This window comes from Choristoneura fumiferana, chromosome 3, assembly GCF_025370935.1.
Source record: "Choristoneura fumiferana chromosome 3, NRCan_CFum_1, whole genome shotgun sequence".
In the NCBI taxonomy this organism is placed as follows: domain Eukaryota; kingdom Metazoa; phylum Arthropoda; class Insecta; order Lepidoptera; family Tortricidae; genus Choristoneura; species Choristoneura fumiferana.
This window is the reverse complement of record NC_133474.1, coordinates 3,785,648-3,813,609: the sequence shown is the minus strand read 5'-3', so window position 1 is coordinate 3,813,609 and position 27,962 is coordinate 3,785,648. Positions and strand designations below refer to the sequence as shown.

Below are 27,962 nucleotides of genomic sequence, written 5' to 3'. Positions count from 1 at the left end.
ATGGCCGGAAACCAGGATCCACAACCAAATGGCCCAGTCATCGGGGGGCAATTCTCCCAGCGGTACCGCTGCGAACCGGTAACTTATCTGGGGCCGCGACCCCTGCCCTGATAGTAGACCCCCACAACAATAAAGCGATATGGAAATGAAGTTATTGAGTCTATTGCAATATTGATAGAATGAGGAGTTGTTTATTGCTTGTATTGCGTTTATTGCTAATGCTTGTAATAATGTATAAGATTTTCTTTTTCTCAAACATGACATGAAATATTGACGTTGTGTTACAAATAATAGGCCGAGAAGTATTGCGCTGCAGGCGCTGCGGCTCAGCTGCGTACGCGCGGTCACTCTAAAGCGGCCTGCAAAGAGATTTCATACAACTTTACAGGCCGCTGGCCGGCAATGCGACCGTCTTTTGTTTCAACGCGCACTCTGCGACACGCACGCGGCCCACGCCCAGCAACACCGCCCGCAGCCGCCCGCCGCCAGCAGCCAGCGCGACACGCACGTACACAACACGGCGACCCTTAGTGTAAATTTTCGGTTACAAAATACGTCTCGATTGCGTTCGCGTTAAAATCTCAATTTATATGGAAACACGAACAGCGCCTCTAGCGGAACGTTTGCACTGTTCGTGTGTCCATACAAATTGAGATTTTAACGCGAACGCGATCGAGACGTATTTTATAACCGAAAACTTACACTAAAGCAGGGGGGTGTCACTAGGCCATTCCGCCGCCGAGCTACAAGTACATACCGGGCCTCCCCAACGTTGAGGCGATTCAGTGGGTGGGTTACGTGGGTTGCCGGCCTCGCATCCCTATCCGTCTATATCTGCTTGGCCGGCAACCCCCTACTTCCCGGCCTCTACAGTAATGTACTATTGTAGTTTTATGCGTTGCTTACTCGTAAATTAATGGAAGTATTCCGGGTCACTTACTTTATGTTCCCCTAACTAAGTACTTCTTAAACGGTTGGACTATTTTTTTTCTGTATGAAATGGTAAGCTTTAGTTGTTGCAGTTAGGTTGCAGTGACCAGCACAAATATCTGACATAACAAAGAGTGCATAAATATCTGTGATACGAATACTCTATTTCAAGCGCCGGTAAGACGTGTCAGATATTTTTGCACGCTCCACTGTGTCAAACATTAATGCAGGTGAGTGTATCATTGTCATCAGCGTAAAATTTGAAGAAATCGAAGGAACTTTTTTAAATATGAGAGATACCTATTGTTGCTCTCGGGAAACATAATATGGTGATGTGTCTTCGTTGAAACCAGTTTTTTTGTTAGAAATTGGTTATTTTCAGTACCTAATAATAACTTTGTGCGCTAACAACCACCATGTTGCAATTATGTTTTTGAAAAATTAAATTAAAAGTTACTTTTTTACGATTCAGTTACTTAATTAAGTTTAGTATATATTAAATTACGTTTATAGCCTCATTTAGTTTGCTCGATATTACATAACCCTTCCACTGCTTTAGATCTCCTCTAACATAAAAGAACGAAAAAAGCAAAATGAAATAAAAAATCAAAAATGTACGTGGCCCATGAGGGGATCGAACCCGCGACCTTCGCGTTATTAGCACGACGCTCTAACCAACTGAGCTAATGGGCCGATGTGACTCACTGACGAATTCAAGATCCACTTGGCGAGCATACATCGCGTCGTGGTGCGCATGTACTTGAAGAGTGTATGAGTCTTGTCGTAATCATACCACTCTTAGGCCACATGACATAAAGACTGATAATCACTGTTTTTTTTGACGCATTTTTAGAATTCCAAACATTTATCGTTGAATAATATTTTGAAACAATTGGACTTTATTGCTATTTATTTCTGTGATTTTGTTTTACATATTGCAAAAATTCGGTTGTACACGCAAAACAAGCCTATTTCCAGTTTGCCTAATGTTAGATAAAATAATATTACTTAACCTAATGTTTCATTGTCTAACAACTGGTAGCATGGTGTACGGTTGTGTCACTCTGAAGATGAGCTCTGGTTGAATTCGAAACGCGTCAGTGTAGTGTGGTGGTGGTGATAGATGGGTTTGTGTGATTTGTGTGTGTTCTTACAGTGTGGAGGTGGAGGAACTGCATGAACACGCATATTTTGCATAAGCTTAGCTATCGTAAGGTCGCGGGTGAGCAAGGAAATTCTTTTAGTTCATTTTAAACTTATTTCGTATAAAGTTTGACACGAATTTTTCCTATGCATACATATCTCAGGTTGCTTATTTCTACTATGCTACTTAAGCAGCAGCACTAGCGACATCTATGTTTCGTCGAGAGACGTCACATTCTTTTGGAACTAACCGCTCACCCAGACAAGAGATGTCGCTACTAAGCAATCAAATTATGATTGTTTTTTTTGTCGTAAAAGTAACAAATTTGGAGTTTAAATAAAAAATACAAAAAGACTCCATAAAAACCAATCATAGTATACAACTTATAAACTAATAAGTCAGTTCGGTTCAAAAATTATAATTAACAATGAAATAATATAAAATATGTCAAAACTTCTCTTCTGCTTCTTCTCTTCTTCTTCTTTCTTCTTCTGTCTTTTGCAGGTGGTAGGACCTTGTGCAAGGTCCGCCCGGATTGCTACCACCATCTTGCTCGCTAATCCTGCCGTGAAGCAGCAGTGCTTGCACTGTTGTGTTTCGGCGTGGAGAGTAAGACAGCCGGTGAAATTACTGGCACTTGAGGTATCCCATCTTAGGCCTCTAGGTTGGCAACGCATCTGCAATTTCCCTGGTTTGCAGATGTTTATGGGCGGTGGTGATCTCTTACCATCAGGAGACCCACTTGCTCGTTTGCCATCCAGTCGTATAAAAAAAAAAAAACTAGAACTAAATCAATCAGCTCCACCTATACTTTAGAAATAATGGTGGTTTTATGTCATTTCAATTGTGATTGCGCACATAAATTCCCAACCCGCGGTCCTTTGGTTCAAAAGCCATAGGTTGAATTTTACTTTTATCTTGAACTCTTTTTCAGGGACCACAATGTATCTCATACATTACTTACTATGTCAAAACTAAAGCTCGAAGCATGATGAAATTTAAGTCAACGTGCACCCGGATATCTTGCACTTAGTTTCATGTTTAATTAACTCCGTTATGTATTGTTTTAATTAAATAGGTACCTATTGAGAACAAGCAATGTGACCTTTATTTTAACGCAACTTAGAATAAAACAATGATCACATCATCACGTCAAACGCGTTGGTTTAATTGAAGGGTTCTAAACAAAGATATTAAAACAAGGTGTTAAATGATATACCTACTGAAAACCTCAGACACCCCGACAGCCTTTTTTTATTTACAAAAATATATAGACTAGATTTTAAAATTACTTTTTTGCATTAATTTTCAAATACTTTAATTATTACAACAAATTGTTCGTTTGTTTTGCTAAATCAGTATAAATCTATTTCATTTTTAACTCTGCACTCGTTATTTTCTTGTCAGTTGTCCTTTGCCATTTTTAAAAGAAAATAAAACTGTCAGAAAACGGCCAGTATAAAATTATCCAAGTGAAAAATAATGTTGTTCATAAAAAAATTCTAAAAGAAAATAAAACTGACAGAAAACGGCCAGTAAAATTATCTTAGTGAAAAATACTGTTGTTTATAAAAAATAACAACTTCCAACATTACAGCTATCTATCATGGCAAGTATCACATCACAGGGAGGGACTGTGGTGAAATGACTCTACTTTATTAGTTATTTTATTAACAAGGCGCAGTTAAAAATGTGTCAGAAAATGAAGAAAAAACTGCCAGAAAGTTCTAGCAAAACGAAAAAACCATTCCCGCAGCTCCCATTCGTACCCTAACATAAAATAAGTAAACATATGCGAAAAATAAGTAAATAATGTTGGCCCCGAGATAACCTTAGCTCACTGGTGGTGTAAGTGTTACATATCGCGGCTATCTCACTCGAGTGCTATCAGCGTGATAGTGCGACTTTAAAAGGTAGCGGTTTAGTGACGACTGTGGGGCTACTACGAAATTCGAAAATCGAAGTTCGTATCCTACCGTCCCTCTCACTCTCGTATTAAATAATATAAGTGTCAGCGGGACGGCAAGATACGAACTTCGAATTTTGCACTTCGTGTATGGGGCCTGAATTTGCTTGGCCAGCGTTTTTTTCTGTTCTTTGCATACAAAAATATGTAGCTATTCGAACCACTCAGAATTATGTTACTACGGCCTTATTACGTCGGAATAAGACGCTGTGAAACATATTTTTGAAGTCCATATTTTTGGTCTCGACTGTACCTATGCTAGGTAACGTGGTCGAGCATTTGTTTTAGTATAATCATCCGATTTTCCACCAAAGTTGCTTCATCGTATCATAGACTAATTTTATTAGTAATAAGAATTCGCAATATTCTAAGAACAATTACTTGGACACAATAAACTTTCCGAAAGTGAAAAGCTGAGCGTGGGAAATCAAATATCGAGATAAACTACAGTGGCTACAGTGCCAGAATACTTATTAAAAACATAATGACAATGATAATTCACTGATATTTCTTATTAAATTAGTCATCTCATTCTTATATTTAATCCGTAATGTTTTATTTTATATTTTTTGATATTTTTGTGAAAATGGTACATTAAAAGTATTATAACCCATATATATTTAGAACGGGCTATTTATTAGCTTTCATTTGATACCCATATTGTTACAATATACTTTTTCTCCTCCGCCATATTTTATTATTATTATTATTTCGCAGACGCCATATTGCAATTTTATATAGCCTATAGCACTCCGACAGTTATGACGAATCCAATTATACCTCGTATGTTGAAATCTGTCCAGCCGTTTAGGCTGCAGCAACGCAGCAAGGACCAAAGAAATGGACATACATACATACGCTCGAAAAAACATAACCCTCCGGTCAGTCGGGTAAAAAGGAGCAAGCCCGGATTTAACCCACCTTCCCTGCTTGAGAGGCCAGTCAACCACTAGAGCACTAGGCTTCAGGTGTCTTAGGTGGACAAGTAGGTATATCTAATGTAATTAACCGTGAATCCAGTCCTGACTGCAGGGCTACTACGAAACTCGAAACTCGAAGTTCGTGTCGTGCGGTCCCTCTCGCTCTCGTATTAAATAGTGTAAGTGTCAGAGGGAACGCACGACACGAAGTTCGAGTTTCGTAGTAGGCCAGCTGACCACAACCATCTACTGTTTTAATATTCGGGTTAGTTTTTTAAACACCCTGATTCATACTGATAGAAATAGACAAATAGAAGAACAAAGGGCTTTACGAGTTACCTCTGCTAATATCAAGGGGAAGCCCACTCGCTAGACGCGTGAACATCGTAAACGACTACGAGACTTGCGTATCTCAAAACAACAACTTAATGCTTTCGCATAGTACTAAATATACACCGCAAACAATAGATAAATCTGAAAACATATTGCATCAGTACCTTACCTTAGTTATAACTGTGTAGCAGTTTTCATAAGAGTAAGGAGTATTACATACCTAAGTAAGTACCACGACCCCAGGCACGGCGCAGACTTGTTATCATTGTTGACATTCGCCAATCTCAATGTGGTAGGAGCCATTTGCGTAAGCGCATAATCTAAATACCATCGTAACTAGAGCTCTAGTTCTTCAAGCAAGCCCCTATTTTCGCGTTGATGTGGAGTTGTGAGAAGTGTGGGGGAGGTCTTGCTTGGATGGTTGGTTTTATCAACGGCGAGCCAACGTGGTGGCTCCAAAGTTTTAATTCAGCCAGTCGGCGGCGGATCGTCGCCGGCTCCGGACCTCTCTGGAGGGGTTTTTTGAAATTGGAAGCAATTTTCAAAGCGAGAAAATAGGGCTATGTATGTTGTACTTATGACATTTAAGATTTTTTTTAGTATCGTTCTTAGATGTGACTGAAAATACTCGTACAGTTTTAAAAAGTAGCGCGTCATTCACAATAACAAAACTATCATCCGCCAACACAGTCTTATCTGGATCATTCACGCTAACCACGCGTGATGTTGGATGACGCATACAACAGTAATTAAGAGAAATTATAAATTTTCCACACCCGTACCTAGTGTTTATTTTTAATCGTCGTTATCATTGCTCTAATTAATCCCGTCGTGATAAACGGAACTTCTCACACGCCTAGCTACAAGCTGATAACGACATTGTGCACGACGTAAATATGTGTTCAGTTGTAGGTAATCAAACACGGTATCGCAGCAAAACAAAGCCACGCGGACCGCGCGTGGCAGGCATGCGACGCGTATTAAGTTTATAGCGGCTCGCCTCTGCTACGCTACAAAGGACCACGCCCTGCGTGCGAACGTCACGCGTTCCAAATTCGATTTTTTTAAGACGGAAGGTGTACTGGTTTTTCAGCCAGCTTGGGTTTCAAAATGAAGGTCGATGACTTAAGAGGATTCATGCATTTGTTGTTGTGTTGCGGTGCAATAAGTTTTTGAAATCACGTAACTCCAAAATACCATTTACAAGTTACGTAGACGACAAATTGATTTGAGGTGTTATCGAAAATACAAACCGAGACATGGATGCACAGAAAAACCAGAAAAAGAGACCAGCGCTGGGAATCGAACCCAGGTCCTCAGCAATCCGTGCTGCGTGCTATAACCCCTACACCACCGCTGGACAGGAATTTAGACACGAATTTTTCCTATGCATACATATCTCAGGTTGCTTATTTGAGGTGTTAGTTTTTGCAAAATACTGATTTTTAATCACTTGCGAATGATATTTCAAGTGATGTGACTTAAAATCGGTTTCTAGGTCTCGATTCTTGTCAGAAAAAAATAGGCTTTAGCAATATGCTAGGTGCTCTCTGCTTCATCGTCATTGATGTTGTCGTATTTTTTACGCAAGTACTACGTTTATCACAAGCAAATTTTGTGGGCACCACTCCTCATTGTATGTATGCTTCATATCATTATATGTTTACAAACCACACCCAAAACACTGCCTTGCATTGCAAAGCAGTTGTTCATTCTTTACTTTAAAATTACAGTAAGACCAAACAATGCCGTTCAATTGTTTTTGTAAAGTCAATGCCAAATGGTCATGCGCGTGAGTCAGGCCTGTGGGTGTCGAACGGTATGTTCCTATAGTACGTTTGTATGAACACTACATTTTAATCGAGAATTTTCCACTACCTTCAATTGTTTATCCTTTTATGTGCGTGTAAATTAAGATGTAGATTAATACTAGCTTTTGCCCGCGGCTTCGCCCGCGTGGAATTCGGTTATCGCGCGTTCCCTCGGGAACTGTGCATTTTACCGGGATAAAAAGTAGCCTATGAAAGGCGGACAAACATACACAAAAACACACACACACTCGCATTTATAATATTAGTATGGATTACATTAGCTGGCGCTATCAGTAATTGCTATAATAGTATCTCGAACATGTAATCCAGTTAGGATTTTGGTATTTGGAAACTTGAAAAGTATTTTATGAAAAATAGACGCGTTAACACAATAACATAATGCATTAACGTCCGCTTGCAGGCTTTTTAATCTAGGTTTAAGTGAAGAAAGAAAGAAAGAAAGAAGAAAGAAAGAAAATACATTTATTCGGAACAGTGACAGAATAATTACATAAAAGAAAGAGAAAAAAAAAACGGAACGGACCCACCTCAGCATAATGCCGGCTCAAGAGCTGGCGCTGGTCTTTCGGTGGGACCGTGAGGCCGTCATTGCACGCTGCACGTGCGACCGAACCGTGCCTAATTGTGAAGTGGTCTTAAGTCCTGTCGGATCCATACAAAAACAGTCAGTTAAAGCCTTAAATCGAGATTTTAAAAAAGCCTACAAGACGTCCTAAATCGAACAGTCAGTTGAATTGGAATTCCAGGATTTTAATACGTACTAGCTGTTGCCCGCGGCTTTGCCCCCGTTCCAGTCAAAAAGAAAAGTCGTTCGGAAGTTACGTGCGTACATTTCGGCGATTCATAGTAGTGGCAGTAGTAACAACGTCGATTTTTTGGAGCTAATGAGCTCGCAATAGCGCGCATTTTTAAATTCAAGTCTCGAACTATCTGAAAAAAGTCGAAAAGACAAAAGACGAAAGTCAGAATATCTTTATTCAATTCAGGCTTAACAAGCATTTATCGAGGATTTTAGAGGATCGTGGGTTCAAACCCCGGCTCGCACCTCTGAGTTTTTCGAAATTCATGTGCGGAATTACATTTGAAATTTACCACGAGCTTTACGGTGAAGGAAAACATCGTGAGGAAACCTGCACAAACCTGCGAAGCAATTCAATGGTGCGTGCGAAGTTCCCAATCCGCACTGGGCCCGCGTGGGAACTATGGCCCAAGCCCTCTTGTTCTGAGAGGAGGCCTGTGCCCAGCAGTGGGACGTATATAGGCTGGGATGAAGCATTTATGAATCCCAAAAAAAATCTACTAGTGAAAAGGTGTGTCTGTGAGTATTAGATCGAGCGAAGGGCGGTTGCTCAGGTACTTCAGAAATAAATGTATAATATGTATTATACCTGTATTTTTTCTTTGACATTTTCTAAGAAACTCTACCTCTACCTCAAGTAAATTAATACAATTAGTAAGTATACAATTTTCTTCTTTCCGCTTGCGTGAAAGCTATTTTCAAATCCCAGAATTTAAATTCAATTGCGGCATCTAATGGTATTTAAACAAGCCAATCCGCTGGTAAAGGCTAGTTATATACGATTTTGAATTGCCTTAAAATGTGTTTATAGAAACGATAAAATGAGCACGTATGCGTGTGCCCACTTGGCATAGCGACAGAATTCAGGAATAGCGAGTTATCAGAACGAGCTCATAAACTTATCTTTAGGCTTATGACAGCATACAAAGATGACTTCTTTCTATTCACTGAAACTCTGGTGACGAAAGCTGTTAAAAATGTAAACTGAGCATTCAACAAATTAATCTTCCACGTAAGGATCGTTTGAAGAAATTTAAAAGTCAAAAGGAAGCAAAAACACTAACAAATTTAAAAGTTAGCAAAAAAATCCCCAGCCTTACGGTTGGTGCTGTGCTTCATTTTATATCAACGAAAATTACCTTGAATAGAGACTGATCACACGATTTTTGTATAACAATACATAGACTTTCAAAAGATTGTGTTTACTTACCACGTGGGCTTAGATTTTTTTAACAGCTCCAAGAGGCAAATAGCCCAAAGTATTTGATAATGTTTCCGACTTAATACCTTCCCTATTTTTGAAAAAAACAGTGGTCACAGACTGACGTACTCAGACGAACAACAAAGTAATCCTAAAAGGCAGTATTTCCTTTTTTTGTACATTGCCCTGAAACCGGCAGGTAGTTGTCATATTTATCCCTTAAAACAAGTGCAATGTGAACCTTAAGTCGCATTTGTACCCACAATTTCTGATGGCGTCTTATTCGTTACTCCCGCGAAATATTTTTACCCCTTTGGGGGTAATTGCTTCAAGGCTCGGAACCAATATGTAGGTTCTGTTTTCTCTTGAGGTTTGGCATCCTGAAAAAGTTAAGAGCTAGTTTATTTATTACTTACCTGCATGCTATAGGTGCTAAACATTAACGATATGAGTCGGTTTTTGAACACATATTCGTCATGAAATTCCCACAGAAAACAGTATTAATTGAATACGTACGGTCACGTGTCACGTAGTTGTAAAACCACCCAATAAAACTATGTGGTTTGCACAATTACTGACCAGTCACTTGACCACAACGAGTATGTCAGGTAATTACGTTTTTCTCATTGCGTCATACTTACATAGTTCTATAGAACCTTTGTTAATACGAGAGACAGTTAACTTTACCTGTTTTTTTTATCACTAAGCTTTTCCAGAATTTGAGTAAGTAAATTTCATTATTTGTGACTTGCTCTTCCTTTGTAAGTTCAGTTGCCCTTCGGTAAGGGCCTCCTCTAGTCTTCTCCTTTTATGTTTATTTCTCGCTGTTCTATTCCAAGTTCTTATTCAATGTCCATCTTTTTTGCGGTCTACCTCTCTTTCACTGGCCTTCTCTTGGGTACCATTCTGTTACTAGTCTGCATCATTTTTCCCTTCCTCTTCTGGTGTGGCCTGCCCATTTCCACTTTTACTGTCAACCACCTAAGTGTCTGCGAATTTGGAATCAGTTCGATTCCTACAAGTGGATGAAATTCGACCAACAAGATTTGATCTTACTTATACTTATAAGTTGCTACATTTTTGACAGAGTGTTTTCAGAGACAACATAATTGTGCGTGCCCCAAGCTATGCGTACAAGGTTACACAACAAGCAACAACACAAGGCAACTAATTAAAGCATAGTACACTTCTAGTAAATAATCTTGTACAGCGTGGGGGACGCTGTTACACAGAGAATATCTAGCTTGGCCCTATCTCTGAAAAAACGCGTGTTTTCGTATTTTAGGTAGGTATTTATATTAATGTTAATGCTAAAAGCTAACAAAAACAGAGTTTACCCGGTACAGATACATCTGTACCATTCATGTGTCCATGATGGTTTTCCATCGCATTTAATCGGAAAAGTTCGGATTTATCGTGCTCTCTCAATTACCTACAGTACCCATCATACTACTGTTTTGACACTAAATAGGTAATAAAGTTCCATATGCGGGTGCCGTCATATTCCTATTGAGATCCGACTTTTCGCGATTGAAATACGTTGTGTATTTATCTGTACAAATCATCACGTACTCTACGTTCGAATTGTTAACTCCTAAATCCCCCTAGTTAAATAATTAGCCACCGTTGTACAGTCGATCGGACGTTTTATTAAATTATAAATAGGATCACGGACGTATTGGTGGGCGCGTCAGGCGGCCACGCAGGCGCGGCGTGCTCGAGACGTCAGCACTCGTAACTCCCGCGCAAGCCAACACAAACCTTGTTTACAACGCGGTAAGAGCCTAGAAAACCCCTGCCGGGTTTTTCCACGCACATAAGTGCAGCACGTGAGATCCTCGTGAATTGGGTGTTGATGTAGATTACCTATCGTTTCTTTATCTGGATGGACGGAGCCAGCTGAGTAAAACACCCGTTAAATTCGATTTCGTCATAGAAAACAACATTGAATTTTTATTTCTATTCACTAGATTAGAGTGCAATTTCGAGTGTGAAAGGAGTAACGTGGTACTGAGTTTGTTATCGGCGTGTGTTATCGTTCGACCGAGGCTATAAAAGGCGGCGACGCGAGCGCACAGCGCCCAGTGCGGATCGCACGGGCAGACTCAAAACAACATACAAAACACACTGGCAATAAAACAGATGACAACATAACAACACTACATACGACACATACAGATCAACAGCACACTATTGACGGGACACACAAAGATAAATTTAACATCAAATGAAAAGCCAATGACACGAAATTTCGAATGAATCAGGAAAACACCCCGTTCATGATAGACAGACTCTAATCGATTTCCAATTGACAGTTTGCAAATTGTTAGTAAACATACCTTCGTAGGTCTATAATCGAAACGACTCGATACTGATGAATAAGATAAGGAACATAGTAAACATTATTACCTAATCTAATTTGCAAATCAGGTGAAACCATGAATCACTCACGCTACTAAGATCAGGAGGGTCAGGCATAGTAAATAAAAGACAATCAACAATCAACAGCTATCAAAACGATAGTCTTGTTTGCTCTGGTCGTTAACATTGATGAGTCATTGGAGAAGGAAAGGTCAGTTAGGTAACTAGGTAATCCCCAGGTTTTAAGTCATTAAAAATCCTCTCGGTGAAATCTCACTACTGTTTACAGGGAATAATACCCACGCTGAATTGAAAACTAGACAAAACCTTATTGAAAAGATCACTAATGTCAATGGTTTGTCTATAGTTTACAAACCTGAATGATATCGCAGAAACTATCAAACGCTGTTATTACACTGACATGTTCACACTTTCATTCAATACTTAACCGTTTATTACACCTTCTTTATGTTTGTCACCCATTACAATGTTCCCTAACCATAACTATGTTCTGGATAAGTATGTTTTGGTTCTTCTCTGTTACATCTGTCATATTCATATCCTCATTCTTCCCTCTGTCAGGTCACCTTATCATCTACGATTCCATTATGATAGGTCCGATTAGTTACTTAATTACCTGGCAATATACATGTTAATGAGTTTTAGTACTCTGTATTGTTTTTAGGGTTCCGTAGCGAAAATGGCAAAAACGGAACCCTTATAGTTTCGCCATGTCTGTCTGTCGGTCTGTCTGTCTGTCTGTCTGTCTGTCTGTCTGTCCGTCTGTCCGTCCGCGGCTTTGCTCAGGGACTATCAATGCTAGAAAGCTGTAATTTTTCAAGGATATATATAAGAACTATACCGACAAAATGGTACAATAAAAAAATAAAAAAAAATTTTTTTTTAGTGTACCTCCCATAGGCGTAAAGTTTTTTCTCATCCAACCCTATAGTGTGGGGTATCGTTGGATAGGTATTTTAAAACCAGTAGTTTAAAAGTAAATAGCAGCCTTAGGTATTAAAATTACCTAAACTTTATTTTATACGAAATCATTACAAAAATATTACTTATTTTTTTCGTAATGGCTACGGAACCCTATTTTGGGCGTGTCCGACACGCTCTTGGCCGGTTTTTTTTTCATTGCATTGTTGTCTTAATCAGTGGTGTATGAACGTAAGTACGCCATTCTTGGTTAGTAATGACGCATGCGATGCGTTATCGTTGCAACCACTTAGTCATGTTTCAGGTGTTTACAAAACTATATCTAACACACACGGCGACTATTCACACGGCACGATGATGTCTAAAAATTTAAATAGGTACATGTGATTTTTTAGGAATCAATCAAATTTTGTCAGGTTTGGTTGATAGCGTTGATTTTAGAAATCTAAGAATAAGAATAAGAATAAGAATAAGAATAATTTTTATTTATCTAAAAATGACCACTATTACAATATACCAGATATATCTGGTGAGTACCAAACTAGGCTGAGCCTGTATCTTGGCACTCAACTGAGTCGGTTTACAAATTTACCAATTTTCTTTGTTACACTATTATAGGTTTTAAACTTACTTACAAAAATGTTATAATTAATGAATATAAAACAAAAAGGAAAGAAACGCAAGCAGAGGAACATTACAAATAAAAATAAAAATAAAAACGAAATGTGTGTGTTAATGTGTGTGTGTGTGTGCGCGTGTGTGTGTGCGTGCGATGCGTGTGAGTGTGTGTGTGTGTGTGTGTGTGTGTGTGTGTGTGTGCATGTGTGTGTATGTGTTTGGCGACAAGGAATGTGTTTTCCGCAGTTAGTGTGCGAGAACTAGTGGAATAGGATTAGGTACTACTTACGACCCCACTAACTACATGAGCGTAAAATGTCTTCGGTATCGTTGTATGAGAGAGAGGCAAACCATTTTTTTACAATAGATTTTACCGAGTGCATGGTACGCGATTTTAAATCACAGACCCTACACACAGCATTGTACACAAACGGATGTGCAAAAAAATGCAGCGCGTTTTGCGTGTGCCGATCTAACGAAGGGTACCGGAACCCGGTAGATTCGGCGTTTCATGAGGTCTTTTTGTGAAGACCCAGAGATATTCCTGTGGACTCGAGTGACTGCATTAAGGATAAACAGCTGCCTAACTCTAAGAAACCCTGTTTCCCTATAAAGAGCATCAGTAGGAAAACGAAAAGGCTTTTTCAGCATGACTTTGATGACTGCACGTTGCGCACGTTCAAGTTCAAGTAGTGCCGTCTTACCCGCGCTGCCCCAGACTGCGACACAGTATTGTATTACAGACTGGCACAGCGCAAGGTAGACTATTCGTAAAATATCCAGAGGCGTGCAATCACGCAGCCGTTTAAACAAGTAGATGAACTTCCTAACTTTCCTAGATAAGGCCGCTATATGAGGCTTAAAAGATAGGTGTTCGTCCACAATAAGACCCAAGTATTTCACAGAGTTCTGCTTACCAATAGCACCACATGTGCAGTTCGGTTTGTTACTACTGCAGGAATGAATCTTAAGATCAAAAAGGGCAGGGGTAGGGAAAACAGCCTTTTTTGAAAAGGGCACATAGCAGCTCTTATCGACATTTAAAGTGAGAAGATTTCTGTCTAACCAGCTTGCTACTCTAGACAGGCCCTCCTCGGCTGACGAGTACGTTTCCCCCCATGTGTTACCACTAAACAAAACAACAGTGTCATCGGCGTAACAAATGATCTCAGAGCTGGGAACGGATAGTTGGAGAAGATCATTGATGTATATGACGAAGAGCGTGGGCCCTAAAATACTGCCCTGTGGCACGCCAAAGCAAATGGGTGCAGCACTACTTGTATGCTCATCGATTTTTACCACCTGCTTTCTGTTGCTAAGGTAGCTAGTAAACCAATCAAGACACGTACCCCGGATCCCCAGAGCCTCCAGTTTCCTTAGCAGGATTGCAATCGATACGGTATCGAAGGCCTTAGCCAAGTCCAGAAACACGCCAATGCAGCATTTACCCGCGTCCAGATTCCCCGAGATATAATTAGTAAGAGCTAGTGCTGCATCTTCTGTTGATTTGCCCAATCTAAATCCAAACTGTCGCTCAGAGATTAACGCGTTATTCTCTAAAAATTTTATCAGACGAATGTTTACAATCTTTTCCAAAATTTTAGATAACACTGTGAGTAGCGAAATTGGTCTATAATTAGTTGGCATATCTTTGGAACCACTTTTATAAATCGGAGACACCACAGCCAGTTTCCAACAATCAGGGAAACACCCCTGCTCCAAGCTAAGGTTACAGACGAAAACGAATGGCTCCAGGATGGCATCCCCAACCTCCTTGATTAACAAAGGCCTGACACCGTCATATCCAGATGCGCTATCAGATTTCAGTTGTCTAATTAATTTAGCCACCTCATAAACATCTGTCGGCTGGAAGAAAAGAGAGTACTGGGCAGTATAGGTAGGAGCAAATTTGTGAGCTAACGTGCTCTGGGTTTCGGTTAACCTGGTCAAAACTTGATCAGCCAGATTAGCACCAGCAGTTGTAAAGTACAAGTTGCACTTATCCAGTGATTCTCGGACATCTTTTCCAATTTTTGTGAGTTCGTTACACTTATTACTTTTACCCGGAGTCTGACATATATCTTTAATGGTTTTCCAAAGTTTTTTAGGTTTTTCCTTGTTCTCGTTTATTTGTTTATTCTGATAAGCTGTTTTTAAGTTATATAACAAATTACCGCAATAATTTCTGTATCGAGTGTAAATTTTATGCAAAACCTGGTCGCTAGGTGAGGCTCTAGCATCTCTATGGAGTTTATCTCTATGTTTCATACATCTGATAACACCAGCAGTGACCCAAGGTTTGATGTTAAATTTACTGCGGCTGATTTTGACCCTTTTAGTGTTATTTTTAATCGCTGAGCTTAAAATAGCATTAAAATTGTTCGTAGCGCTATTAACATCGCTACTACCGGTTACTGAGCTCCAATCTACCATTCCAAGCTCCCGTGCGACTTTTTTAAAGTCCGTTTTGAGCACCCACCTGTTCATCCTGTGACCACCCAGACCAGAACATAATAAGCCAGCCATGACAATGTCATGATCAGTAACAGAGCATTTACAAACAATACCCACCGCTTCATCATTGGTCTTTATAAAAACATGATCCAAACAAGCCTCGAACCTAGTTGGTTTCGTAATCGCAGGCAACAGTCCATGCGCTGCCATAAAATGCATGTAGTCTGAACTAGTGCCTGCCGTGGACTGATCGGCGATGTCAATATTAAGATCCCCAGCAATTATAATTTGCCTGGAACGATCTTCATTTAGAAAAATGTCCAATGAATCTAGGAACCTACTTAGATTAGCAAAAGATGGGGAGCGGTAAATACCCAAGACTTCGATTTGGCCTCCTATATTTATTGCAAGACAGTTAGCATCATCAATAGATGGTTCAGTGCACCTAACTGGTAGTGTTTCTTTAACGTACGCCACGACTCCACCACATTTGTTAAAAAATTTTTTAGTGTGAAACACTTGATAACCCGGAAGCTGATCAATAATTGATCCCTCAGCCAACCAACATTCGGAAAGAATGATCACATCATAAACAATATTCAATCTTTTAAATGTAACTAAAAATGAGTCAAAGTTCCGTCGTATGCTTCTTATATTTAAGGCTGCCACTTTAAAGTTATGATTGGGAGTTAGATACTGTTGGCAGTTCTCTAAGATATCGAGCGTGTGGCACTCAATAGTTAAGTCATTTTCAAGTTCGTCCTCTAATTCAAGTAACGCCATCTGGATAGATGGAAAAGTCATGTAAGGCCAAAGCGTGCCAGAAGTGCACAGTGTTTAGAAAACATACCTGTTTCATTTTACTTGCGGTGTGTGAAATGTGAGTGTTGTGAAGTTTATATAGTGTGAGAGTGTTAAATAATTGTGTTAGGTAAAAGCAGCTTGACAATATGAGAAACTGTAAGTGCAAGTGGAACTGCATGCGAGGAACATAATATCTACTGGGGTTGAGGATTTTGGGATATTTCCGTTTCGCCGACGAAGACGCTTCGAGACTCATCCGCCCCCGTTCCTGCGTCGACATTAAAATTCTCAGCATCGACGCTCGAGACGGGACCAAGGCGCCGATCAAGCTCACCAACGCTGCAAATCTGTATCGCCGCACTGCCCTCTCGTTTGCGAACAAAGATTGAACCATTTCTCGTCCAACAGAATTTATATCCCACTCTGCTTGAGTGGGTCCGGGCGTCTCGAAATAACATGCGGTTTGCTTTTGTAAGCCTCTCATTAAAGAACAACTTCTGTGTCGGACCCGCTACCTCAATATCAGTGGAAGACAAGTTACGCCTGGATCTAGCAGCTTTTAAAAAAGCGTTACGCTTCGTGCGTCGTAGAAAGCGTACAACCAGAGGCCGAGGCTTAGTGTTTTTCCGAAATATGAGTATCACTCGGCAGACGACGAGGGCCTACCCTGTTCACGAAGTCTAAATCCTCAGTTTTTAAGTCTAACCCTATCTTCGCCGCAATACATAGGATGATGTGGACTGCATTCTCTTTGGGTAATTCCTTTACACCCACTATTTCAATGTCATTTTGGAGTGTCCGTTGCTCTTGGTTATGCAGCTGGTCCTCAAGCTGAACCACTCTCTGTTTTAGGAGACAAAAGTCCAGTTCCTGTTCCTCTAATTTTTTCATCTTGGTTTCCACCGTCACTAGTCTAGATTCAAAATCATTTAGACTTGAGCAGCACTTTGAAACAGATTCAGAGAGACATTTTAGGTGACCTTTCATCTCGCTCATGTCCTGGCGCAGCAATTTGATCTCAGCTGTGAGCGCCGTAATTGCATTGGATTCCACGCTTCCCGGTAATAGTGTTGAGGGCGACACTGAAGCCGCCTTACGATTTTGTGGCCGAAGGGTCACCTTGTCATTGCTGCATCTGAAGTACTGTCTAAGCCAACATCTGGTCATACGTACTTATATGTCAATAAATAAGCAAAGAAAAGAAAGAAAATATTTATTCGTGGCAATTGGACGACCAAATGGCCTAGTGGTTAGAGAACCTGACCTGGGGTTCGATTCCCGTGTCGGGGCAGATATTTGTATGAAAAATACGAATGTTTGTTCTCGGGTCTTGGGTGTTTAATATGTATTTAAGTATGTATCTATCTATATAATTATATTTATCCGTTGCTTAGTACCCATAACACAAGCTTTGCTAAGCTTACTTTGGGACTAGGTCAATTGGTGTGAATTGTCCCGTGACATTTATTCATTTATTTAATTATAATTACACAAAATACATAGAAGAAAACTAAAAAAATACGTATTATGGTCACGAAATGGTCCCAAATCAGCATAATGTGGCCCGTGCGAACGGCGCTGGTCTTCCTTTGGGACCATCACAACACATAATATACTCGTAAATTGTTATGTTTATGGTTTAAATAATTTTATCTACACCCATATAGTAAATCCTCAATTATCTATGCGTTCAAAAACCATAGGTAATGACCAGCATTACGACATTGGATTCTATTATGAACACGGCTGTATCGTAATGGTCATTACGATACAGGAATCTGGATCGGCTACGCCTCGTTTCATACAACCCACACTCGTGCTTTAAGGACCCCTATTACGATACAGTTGCATAAAATACTATAAAGATACAAACTGGAAGAGATGATATTATCACAGTATAACAGCTATACTGTGATATTATATTAGAGTCGTCACGTCAGTGACCAGATCAGATAAATTTCAGTTCTTTATGAACTTTATGAACAAGAAAACATGCCATACAACTTCCTAATATTTTGAAGTGTTAACAAACAATGTCATTGGGATCAGGAGCATAAAGAACGGAAACTCAACGCCGTTGTTGAGTATTTGAAACTAAATTTAGAAACGAGTAAACTTGGCGTCAATAAGGATTGAAAGTACGACAACTAGTAACTTCCACACTGCAACGAGCAAAATGGGGACAACAACAGCTAGTTAAAAAACCGGCGAAGCGTGAGGTGGACTCGCGCACCGAGGGTTCCGTACTAATTTTCAGGTATCTAAGAATGTCCAGTGTTAGCTGAGTCCCCCTTCTAAGCGATTGCAATATACTCGTAAGTGTGTATATTAGATGGCTATACTGACAGGCAGATGAACACATAAAAATTAAAATTTAGGAGCTAACTTCATACCAAATTTCAAGTTTCTATGACAACCATAAGTCTTCAATAGGTTTTGTTTCCACGGCAATTTACATGGAAATACCTTTTTAGAAGCTTTTATTTAGTTTCACCTGTCCCATTGTCGGTCTGTTTGTCTGTGTATAATTAAATCTTGCAAGTTAAATTTGACCAACTTCTAGTAGTTGGATTAACTTGAAATTTGGTATACTTGTGTAAATTGCGTGACAATATAATAATCTGGTAGTGACATCCTGGTAGTCTGACCAGGATCGTCTCCACAAGACGGAACTCTTCAACGGTTAATGGCATCGATTTGAAATTTGGTATGCAAATGTAGTTTGGGTGACAATACAAGTGCAGTCAACAAAAAGTACAGTCAGCTAAAAAAGCTTGTATTATTAAAAATGTGTTTTTTTTACCAATAACGCATTTTTTAGAACACACACAAATCACACAAACCCTATTATCACCACCACCACAGTAACTCAACCAGTTCATCCTCAGAACAAAGCAAAGAGTGGTTTAATGCAGGGTTTCTCAAACTTATGGCTCCACGTACCCCTGTTAAAGTTTCTAGACAACAGCGAACCCCTAACTCCCCCCCCCCCCCAAAGATTGTAATAAAATTGGCTGTTGGAGAAACTAAGTTTATTTTTATTTCAATCATCATCATAATATAATGTATATTATTTATTTCAATAAAAGGTAACAAATATAGGTAAGAATCATCTTGCCAACGAAAATACAAACTGAAACAAACAACAACAAATAACAAACAAATGAGTAACAAATTTGGAGTTGAAATAAAAAATACAAAAAGACTCCAAAAACCAATCTTAATCATCTTGCCAGTCTTGCAGCCACCATCAAGTAAACCTTGTCGCGAACCCCCTACCGTCGAATAGCGAACCCCTAGGGGTTCGCGTACCCCACTTTGAGAAACCCTGGTTTAATGAATTAGTTATTTAGTAAATTGAACAAGTGAAGCAACAGCGTTGGAAATAACCCGATCATTCCAATGGAATCGTATTAAATTTCGGAAACTACCGATGACCCTTGAAACGCAACAATTTGGCAATAGCAACAAGCCCCATACCACGAAGTGCAAAATTCAAACTTCGTCTCTTGCCGCCCCGCTGACGCTTATGTTGTTCAATACGAGAGTGAGGGGGACGGTACGATACGAACTTCGATTTTCGTAGTAACCCCCCAGACTGGGTGTTGGCCGGCGTTCAGAATGTTAATTACGTGCGCTGCGCGGGCGCCGGTGGGGGCGTGACGGCCACGCGGCCGCCGCGTGCGCGTCATGTAACGTCACCAACACAACATTGACACACAAACGATGCCACTCCAACGAAAGGGGTTTTTACACATAGTTTATACAGGTATTTTGGAGTGGACCCAAAAAGGTCTTTTTTGACATACTTTTCTTGTAATTTAAATACTGGTAGTGAAGGGCATTGAGCCAAATTTTCAGAGAATGTTCTGTAGTTTTCTGTGCAGATGTAAACATACTCGTTGCTATCCAAGCGTTTCTATGAAACTATTTGCTGTACGCGCTGTACGTTAGTTCGAATACGTGTACTCGATGCGAGTAAGTACATGAGAGCTGTTTGAGAACGCCTACCGGAAATACATATATGGTCTCTCAAGCAGAGGATCGTGGGTCAAAATCGGGCTCCCATTGACCCCCTTTTTTACCTGACTTCAAAAAAGGGGAGGTTCTAGTTCCAATGTTTGTATTTTTTTTATGTATTTTCATCGATTTTTCAGACAATTGTGAACCGATTTTCAAAATTCTTTTTTTATTCGAAAAAGTACTCTTCTGAAGTGGTTCCATTGTCACCAAGATAAGATCTGATGATGATATCCTAGGGAAATCGAGGGCAAACTTTAAATTTTAAAGGCACACCTATGGCGATTATTTACATTCAGAAAGTAAAAAAATCATTCACAAAATCATTTGGTAAACTGGACCTGATGAAGAAGACCGTAGATGACGAATGGAACTCGTCAAAGCTAAGTAATTAGTAAGCTTTAAGTTAATGAGTCTTACAAACTGATCTGATGCTGAAGCCGGAAGGTAGGCAACGGAACTCTGTTATAAAACAACGTAACTAAGCCGTGTTTGGGCTTAGTGGAATCGTTGTGAGATGTAGTTTGGCTACGAATCACTAAAAAATGATAAATATAAAGAAATTTTGTAACAAAAAAGTAAAACCGACTCCAAAAAAATTAAAAATAACAAAAAATGGAACCGACTACATACTATGGGTTTCAATCCCTCCTGCTGGCTCGTGCTGAAGCACCGACTTCGAGCTAGTACGTACCTAGAAAAATGTTTTCAAACGTTTTTTAGTCGGTTCCATTTTTTGTTATTTTTTTGGAGTCTGAATTTTTTGGAGTTTGAATTTTCTTGAAATTCATAAGCGAAATTAGGTACATTCGAAAACCACTAGCTTTACTCGTATGATAAAGAACCAGCATCACCTACGAGGCGATCATGGTGTGTGTGAAGTTGGAAATCCGCACTGGGCCAGCGTGGGAACTCGGCCCAAGCCTTATTATTCTGAGAAGAAGCCCGTGCTATAGGCTGTTTCTTCTTGTGTTCTGGTGTTTTCTTTCGCTGTAAAGGACCGTGAGCAACTTTGTATGGGAAGTGTACCAAAAACCAACAGAGCTGAGAATTATGTCATTAAATAGGTCTTTACGTCCATTGCAAAGCTGAGATATTCAAGTTTTATTCAGAGTAAATATCTATGAGAACCTATGTTTTACCTGGAAATCCTGGAGGGTAATTAAGACAGATTTGCTCGTGTACAAGTGGTGTAAAATAAAAATATGTTTGTAGCCTTAACATTGTTCTCCAAGATTTCATACAAGCAAGAAGAAAAACAGTTTCTCACAGATATTTACTCTGACTAAAATATGTATATCTCAGTTATGCAATGGAATTCAGCTTTATGCCCATAGAACGACATAAAGTAGATAAGCAGACCTTTTTAATGACCTAACTCTCAGCTCTGTTGGTTCTCGGTCCATTTTGACGCATGGTCCTTTCAAATGTAATTTCGAACATGAATTTGGAAAATTCAGAGGTGCAAGTCCGGGTTTGAACCCACAATCATCTGCTTAAGAGCCACCATGGCTTTTTAAAACAAAGGCAAAGGGATGTACCTATACGGTTTTAGAATTATAGTACCTGAGCGACCGAGCTTCGCTCGGGATAAAACTCGTTAGCAAGCGTTTTCCCAGAGATAAGACCAAGCTAGATCGATTTGTCATCCCCGAAAACCCCTACATACCAAATTTCATCGAAATCGTTGGAGCCGTTTCCGAGATCCCCGAAATATATATATGTATAAACAAGAATAGCTTGTTTAAAGGTATTAAAATAGATAGATAGATAATACTTAAATTACATTGCATAAAGACTATAGTCTTAAATGTACATAAAACAGTAGCATTTTTGAAAAGTGATTCACACATATGGTAAACAGAAAATAAACTCAGTGGCAAAGTCCACAAATAAACTATGTATGTTTGTACCTCTACAATTCTACATGATAAATAATCAAATTTTCCATAGAGCTTGAGTGGGTAAATATATTTGTCCAAAGTAAATTGGAATTACGCACTATTGCGATGCTCTGGCGCATTAGTATAAAACCGTTGATCTATATGCTAATTAAACATAGCCCAGTATACAAGCATTTATGCAATTTTAATTACCCATTATATTAGGTAGGTTCCTTATGTTCTTATACAGATTGTATCCTGCAGACAAACTGTATCTGTCTGGGTGTTGTCAACCTTGCATCCGACGCTAATCTTCCGTTGGAACCATTTGAGTCTAGTCAACAAAGTTGTGTTTTCCAACTTCTTGTTAGTTATAGGTTCTAGTTAGGTTATTCTCTACACATCTGACTTAAAATACACTGGTACTAGCGTTTACCCGCGGCTTCGCACGCGTATATCATTGGATACAGCAGTTGAATTGAAATTCCGGGATTTTATTAAATTCTCGTGGGAATTCCCTAAAATTAGATCGTGGTTTTCATTGATCTTAAATTAAAACACCCATGCCAAATTCCATGACTAAACCCAGCGGTTGTTATTTCGAGATTTTATCCCTATCCCGTGAAAATATCGATATAAAAAGTAGCCTGTGGATTATTCCAGATATCTACATACCAAATTGCATGACTCTAAGCCCAGCGGTTAGTAGTTCGAGATTTTATCCCTATCCCTTGGGAACATCGGGATAAAAAGTATCCTATGTTTTAATCCGGTTATAAACTAACTTTTCGCCAAATTTCATTCAAATCCGTCCAGCCGTTTCAGCGTGAAGAAGTAACAAACATACTCACCCACTCACTCACTCACAAACTTTCACATTTATAATATTAGTAGGATATATTACGTAGGATAGGATTAGTAGAATAACTGCTTCCGGGCAATGTGTAGGCAGGTCAAATTATTACAACTGCATGCGTCAACGGTAATTTAATAAACATTTATATTATAACACTAACTGTTTCTGCCATTATCACATGAAAGACGTAAACAAAACTGTTAAAGCAGAAATATTACACAATAAATGCAACATGGCCTCGTCAGGCGTTCCGCCCAGCTTAGATAATACAATGTAGGTAAATAGAAATAGGTTGACAATATAGGATTATGAATCGTTGTTTAGTGTTAATACTAACTTAATTGCTCCAATAGATTCATTCTCGTGATAGAACTGCGTATCCGATGGGAATTTCTTAGAATGTTTGTTTATAAGTACTCTTTATTGTACAAAAAGGAAATAGAAAAATGTAACATAAAAAAGAAAGTGCTAAGTACAAAGGCGGACTGAACTAGAATATTGGCATATTCCTTATCTACCTCAAGTACCTTTGGTGGATCTGTACTGGGGTACATACATTATACTACAGATACATAGATAGATACATAGGTATAGGCGTACAGGATAGATAGATAGGTATAGATCATACTTTTAACGCAGTCACTGCCACCTGACTTCCACAGGTGCCACCGACGCACATTTGCGTTCAAAATGTATGAATAATTATGACTGCGGCACTGGGCGAAGTTCCGAAAACGCATATATGCGTCGGTGGCAGTGAATGCGTTAATCAGTCATGGCCGCTAGCTACACTTAAAACTTGATTGTCATTTTTTTTTGTTAGCTTCAAATCTGACAAGTTAATTTTGATCCACTTCCAGGGGTGGGTTGACTTGAAATTTGGTACACATGTAGCTTGGATGACAATGTTAGTAGGTACAGTCAGTGAAAAAGCTCATATTAAAATTTGAATTATTAACATACACTTTACTAGCTGTTGCCCGGGACTTTCTGCGAACAATTTATTTAACGCTATTCTAAAGATTATTAATAAATAAGTTTTTGGTAAAAAAATATTTTTAATACAAGACTTTTTGCTGACTGTACTTTTAGTTACTTGACTTATATTGTCACCCAAACTACATTTGCTTACCAAATTTCAAGTCGATGCCATTAATCTTTGAAGAGTTCCGTCCTCCTGTGTGTGGAGACGATCCTGGCTGGACTGTCACTACTAGATTATTGTACTATCACGCAACTTATATAGATAAGTACTTATACCAATTTTTAAGTCAATCCAACTACTGTAAGTTGGTCGAATTTAACTTGCAAGATTTGATTACGGGCAGATAGACAGACAACGGGACTAGTGAAACTAAATAAAAGCTCGTAAAAAATAAACTTATTTTATTTCTATCGTTTGTTGCTGTTAGCGTCTAAATGCCTCGTTCTAAGAGGAAGATTTTAAGAAGTATCTACATCATCACATCAGGCATAGGGCATCCACTATTGGACAAAGTAATAGACCACCGGAGGGCCTACTCCAAGGGGCCGGAACGACGCGAACTTCGATTTTCGAATTTCGGAGTAGCCCCGCAGTAACTACGGTTGGAAGCGGCCAGCAATCACCGGGAACGTACCTATTGTCGCTTTATGTTTTTGAAATAATCATGTATGTTAAGAAGAACATATGTGATTTTCCCACTAACGTCGATAAGCCAAAGGCTACTAGAAACACAGGGAAGCTTAAAGTTCCATCTTACAGACTGGCTAAAACCAAAAAGTCTTTTGTGGGAAATTGCATACGTTTTTATAATAAAATTCCAAAAAATATTATAAATGAAACGGATACAAAATTCAGATCTATTGTCAAGAAGACATTAATATCAAAGGCGTATTATAAAGTTAATGATTATATCATGGACAGGGATATTTGGAAATAGTTCCGATCCGCATTAGCGATCCCTTCAAATAGCGAACACAGTAGGTTAAAAATAAAGTTGTGTTAAAAATAAAGTTGTGTTAAATACTTGTGATGTATACATATCATTTAATAATATTGTAAATCTGTTTTAAAAAATATATATACTTATACCTCGTTGAGTTTCTTGCCGGATTCTTCTCAGCAGAGGTTTTTCCGAAGCGGTGGTAGATTTTTTTTGACATTCATAAGTGCTTGTTATAGCCTAAATTGAATAAAGATATTTTGACTTTGACTTTGATTGTCTAACGTTCCTGAAGCTCGCGATTGCAACCAAATGACAGATTTCGCAAACAAAAACTGTCATTTGATTGCGATCGCGAGCTTCAGATTATGCTACAAGGCATAATAAATACGAACTGTTACGACAATAATAAACGAAAAAAATGGCAATAACAAAAGTATTAGCACAAAACATTCCGTGTAAACAAAGGGTATGTTTTTCTGCATTCGTAAGTTGATAGCATTATCGCATCCTGCACGCGCAGGCGCGGTGCGAAATAAATTAGTGTTAAAATAGGTACCTAACGTTGCAATGTGGATTTGAGCAACACAACAACATTAGGACGATTTAAAAACAAGTAATATATTACTAAGGATTTCGTATTGTGTACGGAATTTTCCAAGTTTAGGTATATTTTATACCTTAGGCCGCTATTTACTCTTAAACCACTAATAATTCTCAAGCAACCTTAGCCGTTATAGTTTTCCTTTTATAAATTTGATACACTTACTACCATCCTGATTTATTTAATGTAATGTAATGTACCCAATAGTAGATTTTATAGTTAAGTACTACATTATATCTGTGCAAATTAAGCTTTCTAGCATTGATTGTCTCGGAGCAAAGCCGCGGACGGACGGACAGACAGACAGACAGACATGGCGAAACTATAAGGGTTCAGTTTTTGCCATTTTGGCTACGGAACCATAACTAGACAAGTACAGTCGATGAAACTGAATCACGCATAGCAGGAAATATTATGATATGAATTGACCATCTGTAAGTTTCACTAAGTACAGTCAAGGCAAGGAAATTAATTTAAGTCCCATGGTCTGTGCCCATGGTGGAACCTTTCATAATCTTATGTCATGATTTCTTTAGCAGATGTATGGAATGTCAATATGACATTAGTAGCACAAAGATTCCACCCTGGGTATAGTAATTTAATTTCCTTGACTGTACATTACATAGCAAACAATATTTCTTGGACTGTACCACAAGGGTGGCACCTTGTACTACATGCCATGTTGATATCCTGTCCTATTCGTATTATAAATGCGAAAGTTTGTAAGTCTGTCTACATAGACACGTCTAAACCGCATAACCGATTTAAACGAAATTTTGTATAGATACAGATAGTTTGCGGGCTAGTCTCTTTTTTTGCCAAAGAAATCATAACGAAATTGATTATGAAAAGGTTCCACCTTGGTACATGATTAATTTTCCTCAAGTTACTCGCCTGGATAGGTTGCATACTTTCCTATACCAGATATTATGGAAATTTCCTATGTTACTTTAGATACCATTGACTTTTTTAGGTTTTCTGCAATCTATCCTTACTTATCCTTACTACTACTGTCTGTATGTTTGTCTGTTACCTGTTAACTTTTAAACCGCTGAACCAATTGAGAAGAAATTCGGTATAAAGTTAGTTCAGACCCTGGAAAGGTCAGAGAATGGTTTTTATCCCGGAAAATTGCATAGATCCCGCGGGATAGCGATAAACTAATTCTTCGTAGATGGAGTCACGGGCAACAGCTAGTAGGCACTGTTTCGTATATTGTTTTCTTCAAATGATTTACAAACCTTTATTTTTTCGCCTACAGTCAAAAACATAGGATAGTCGAGTACCAATCTCCTTTTAGCCTGCCCTCCTACTTCTTCCAAAACATAGCATAGCTAGGCTGTGGAATCGGCTACCGATCTCCATCAGGCAATCTCCCACCGTGGGATCTTTCAGGGAAAGCTTGAGAAAGACGTGGCTCACACCTTCTCCTTAAATATTTAAGAACATGCCTTTGTCTTATATTATGGTACATATACAGTAGTTTATTTATTTTTTGTGTAGTAGTTTATTTGTTTTTTATTACTTTATACTTTTTTATTACTTTTCCCACATCGCTGGCATTGCGGTATGCAGGTCGACTGCCTCGGCCACCAATGACTCCTGTCGCAGCAGTACGGGACGCATCCCGCGGCAAGCAGCCCTTAACGACGTCATCCGCCGGGCCTTGGTCAGTGCCGGAGCACCAGCCGGCTTGGTCCGCGACGACGGCAAGAGGCCCGACGGCATGACGCTCATGCCATGGAAAATGGGACGGCCGTTGGTTTGGGACGCCACTTGCATCGACACACTCGCGCCGTCCCACCTTCCATCTACAGCCAACAGGGCCGGTGCCGCTGCAGACTCTGCGGAATGCCTCAAGCGGCGCAAATATGTACTTAGGCATCAATAGTGCCTACATTTTTAAACCGTTTGGGGTAGAAACCATGGGTCCTTGAGGTTTGAGTGCATCTAAAATTTTTATATTACTGTCGTCCAAATTAATTGCGGCTTCGGGTGACCAGAGGGCTGGCGTTTTCTTAGCACAAAGAATAAGCATTGCCATACAGCGTGGTAATGCTGCCAGCTTTCTGGGCACCTTACCACCTGGCAGTGGTTTTTGGCAACTTTTTTATTTATAAGTTTAGTTTGTATGTAGTTTTAGTTACTTTTATTTTGATTTGTACTGTGTTATTGTATTAATAAATGATTGATGTATAAAAAAAAACTTTATATTATATTTCACTACCAAACTCGAGACTTAATGTAGGTCGAGGATTGGGGTTGCCCGACCAAATCCTCAGAGGGTGACCTCGTGAGAAAATTTGTTTGCCCTACTATATAAGGGGTAAAAGTTGGGCAAAGAAAATTAATGGTGGTTGAATAAGTGTA

The 27,962-nt window shown here is 39.2% G+C and overlaps 1 protein-coding gene and 1 non-coding gene across 2 annotated transcripts; one reads left to right on the top strand and one right to left on the bottom strand.

The window, feature by feature from the left end:
* LOC141445709 (uncharacterized) lies at positions 1-27,685 on the top strand. The gene is made up of 3 exons (XM_074111599.1): positions 1-78; positions 9,708-9,733; positions 27,168-27,685. Exons 1-3 carry the CDS (start codon positions 1-3, stop codon positions 27,481-27,483), a joined length of 420 nt encoding a protein of 139 aa, XP_073967700.1. The 3' UTR covers positions 27,484-27,685.
* Positions 1,550-1,623, bottom strand: TRNAI-AAU (transfer RNA isoleucine (anticodon AAU)). Its single transcript has one exon. It is a non-coding gene; the product is annotated as a tRNA-Ile (tRNA).
* Positions 27,686-27,962: the final 277 nt, after the last annotated feature.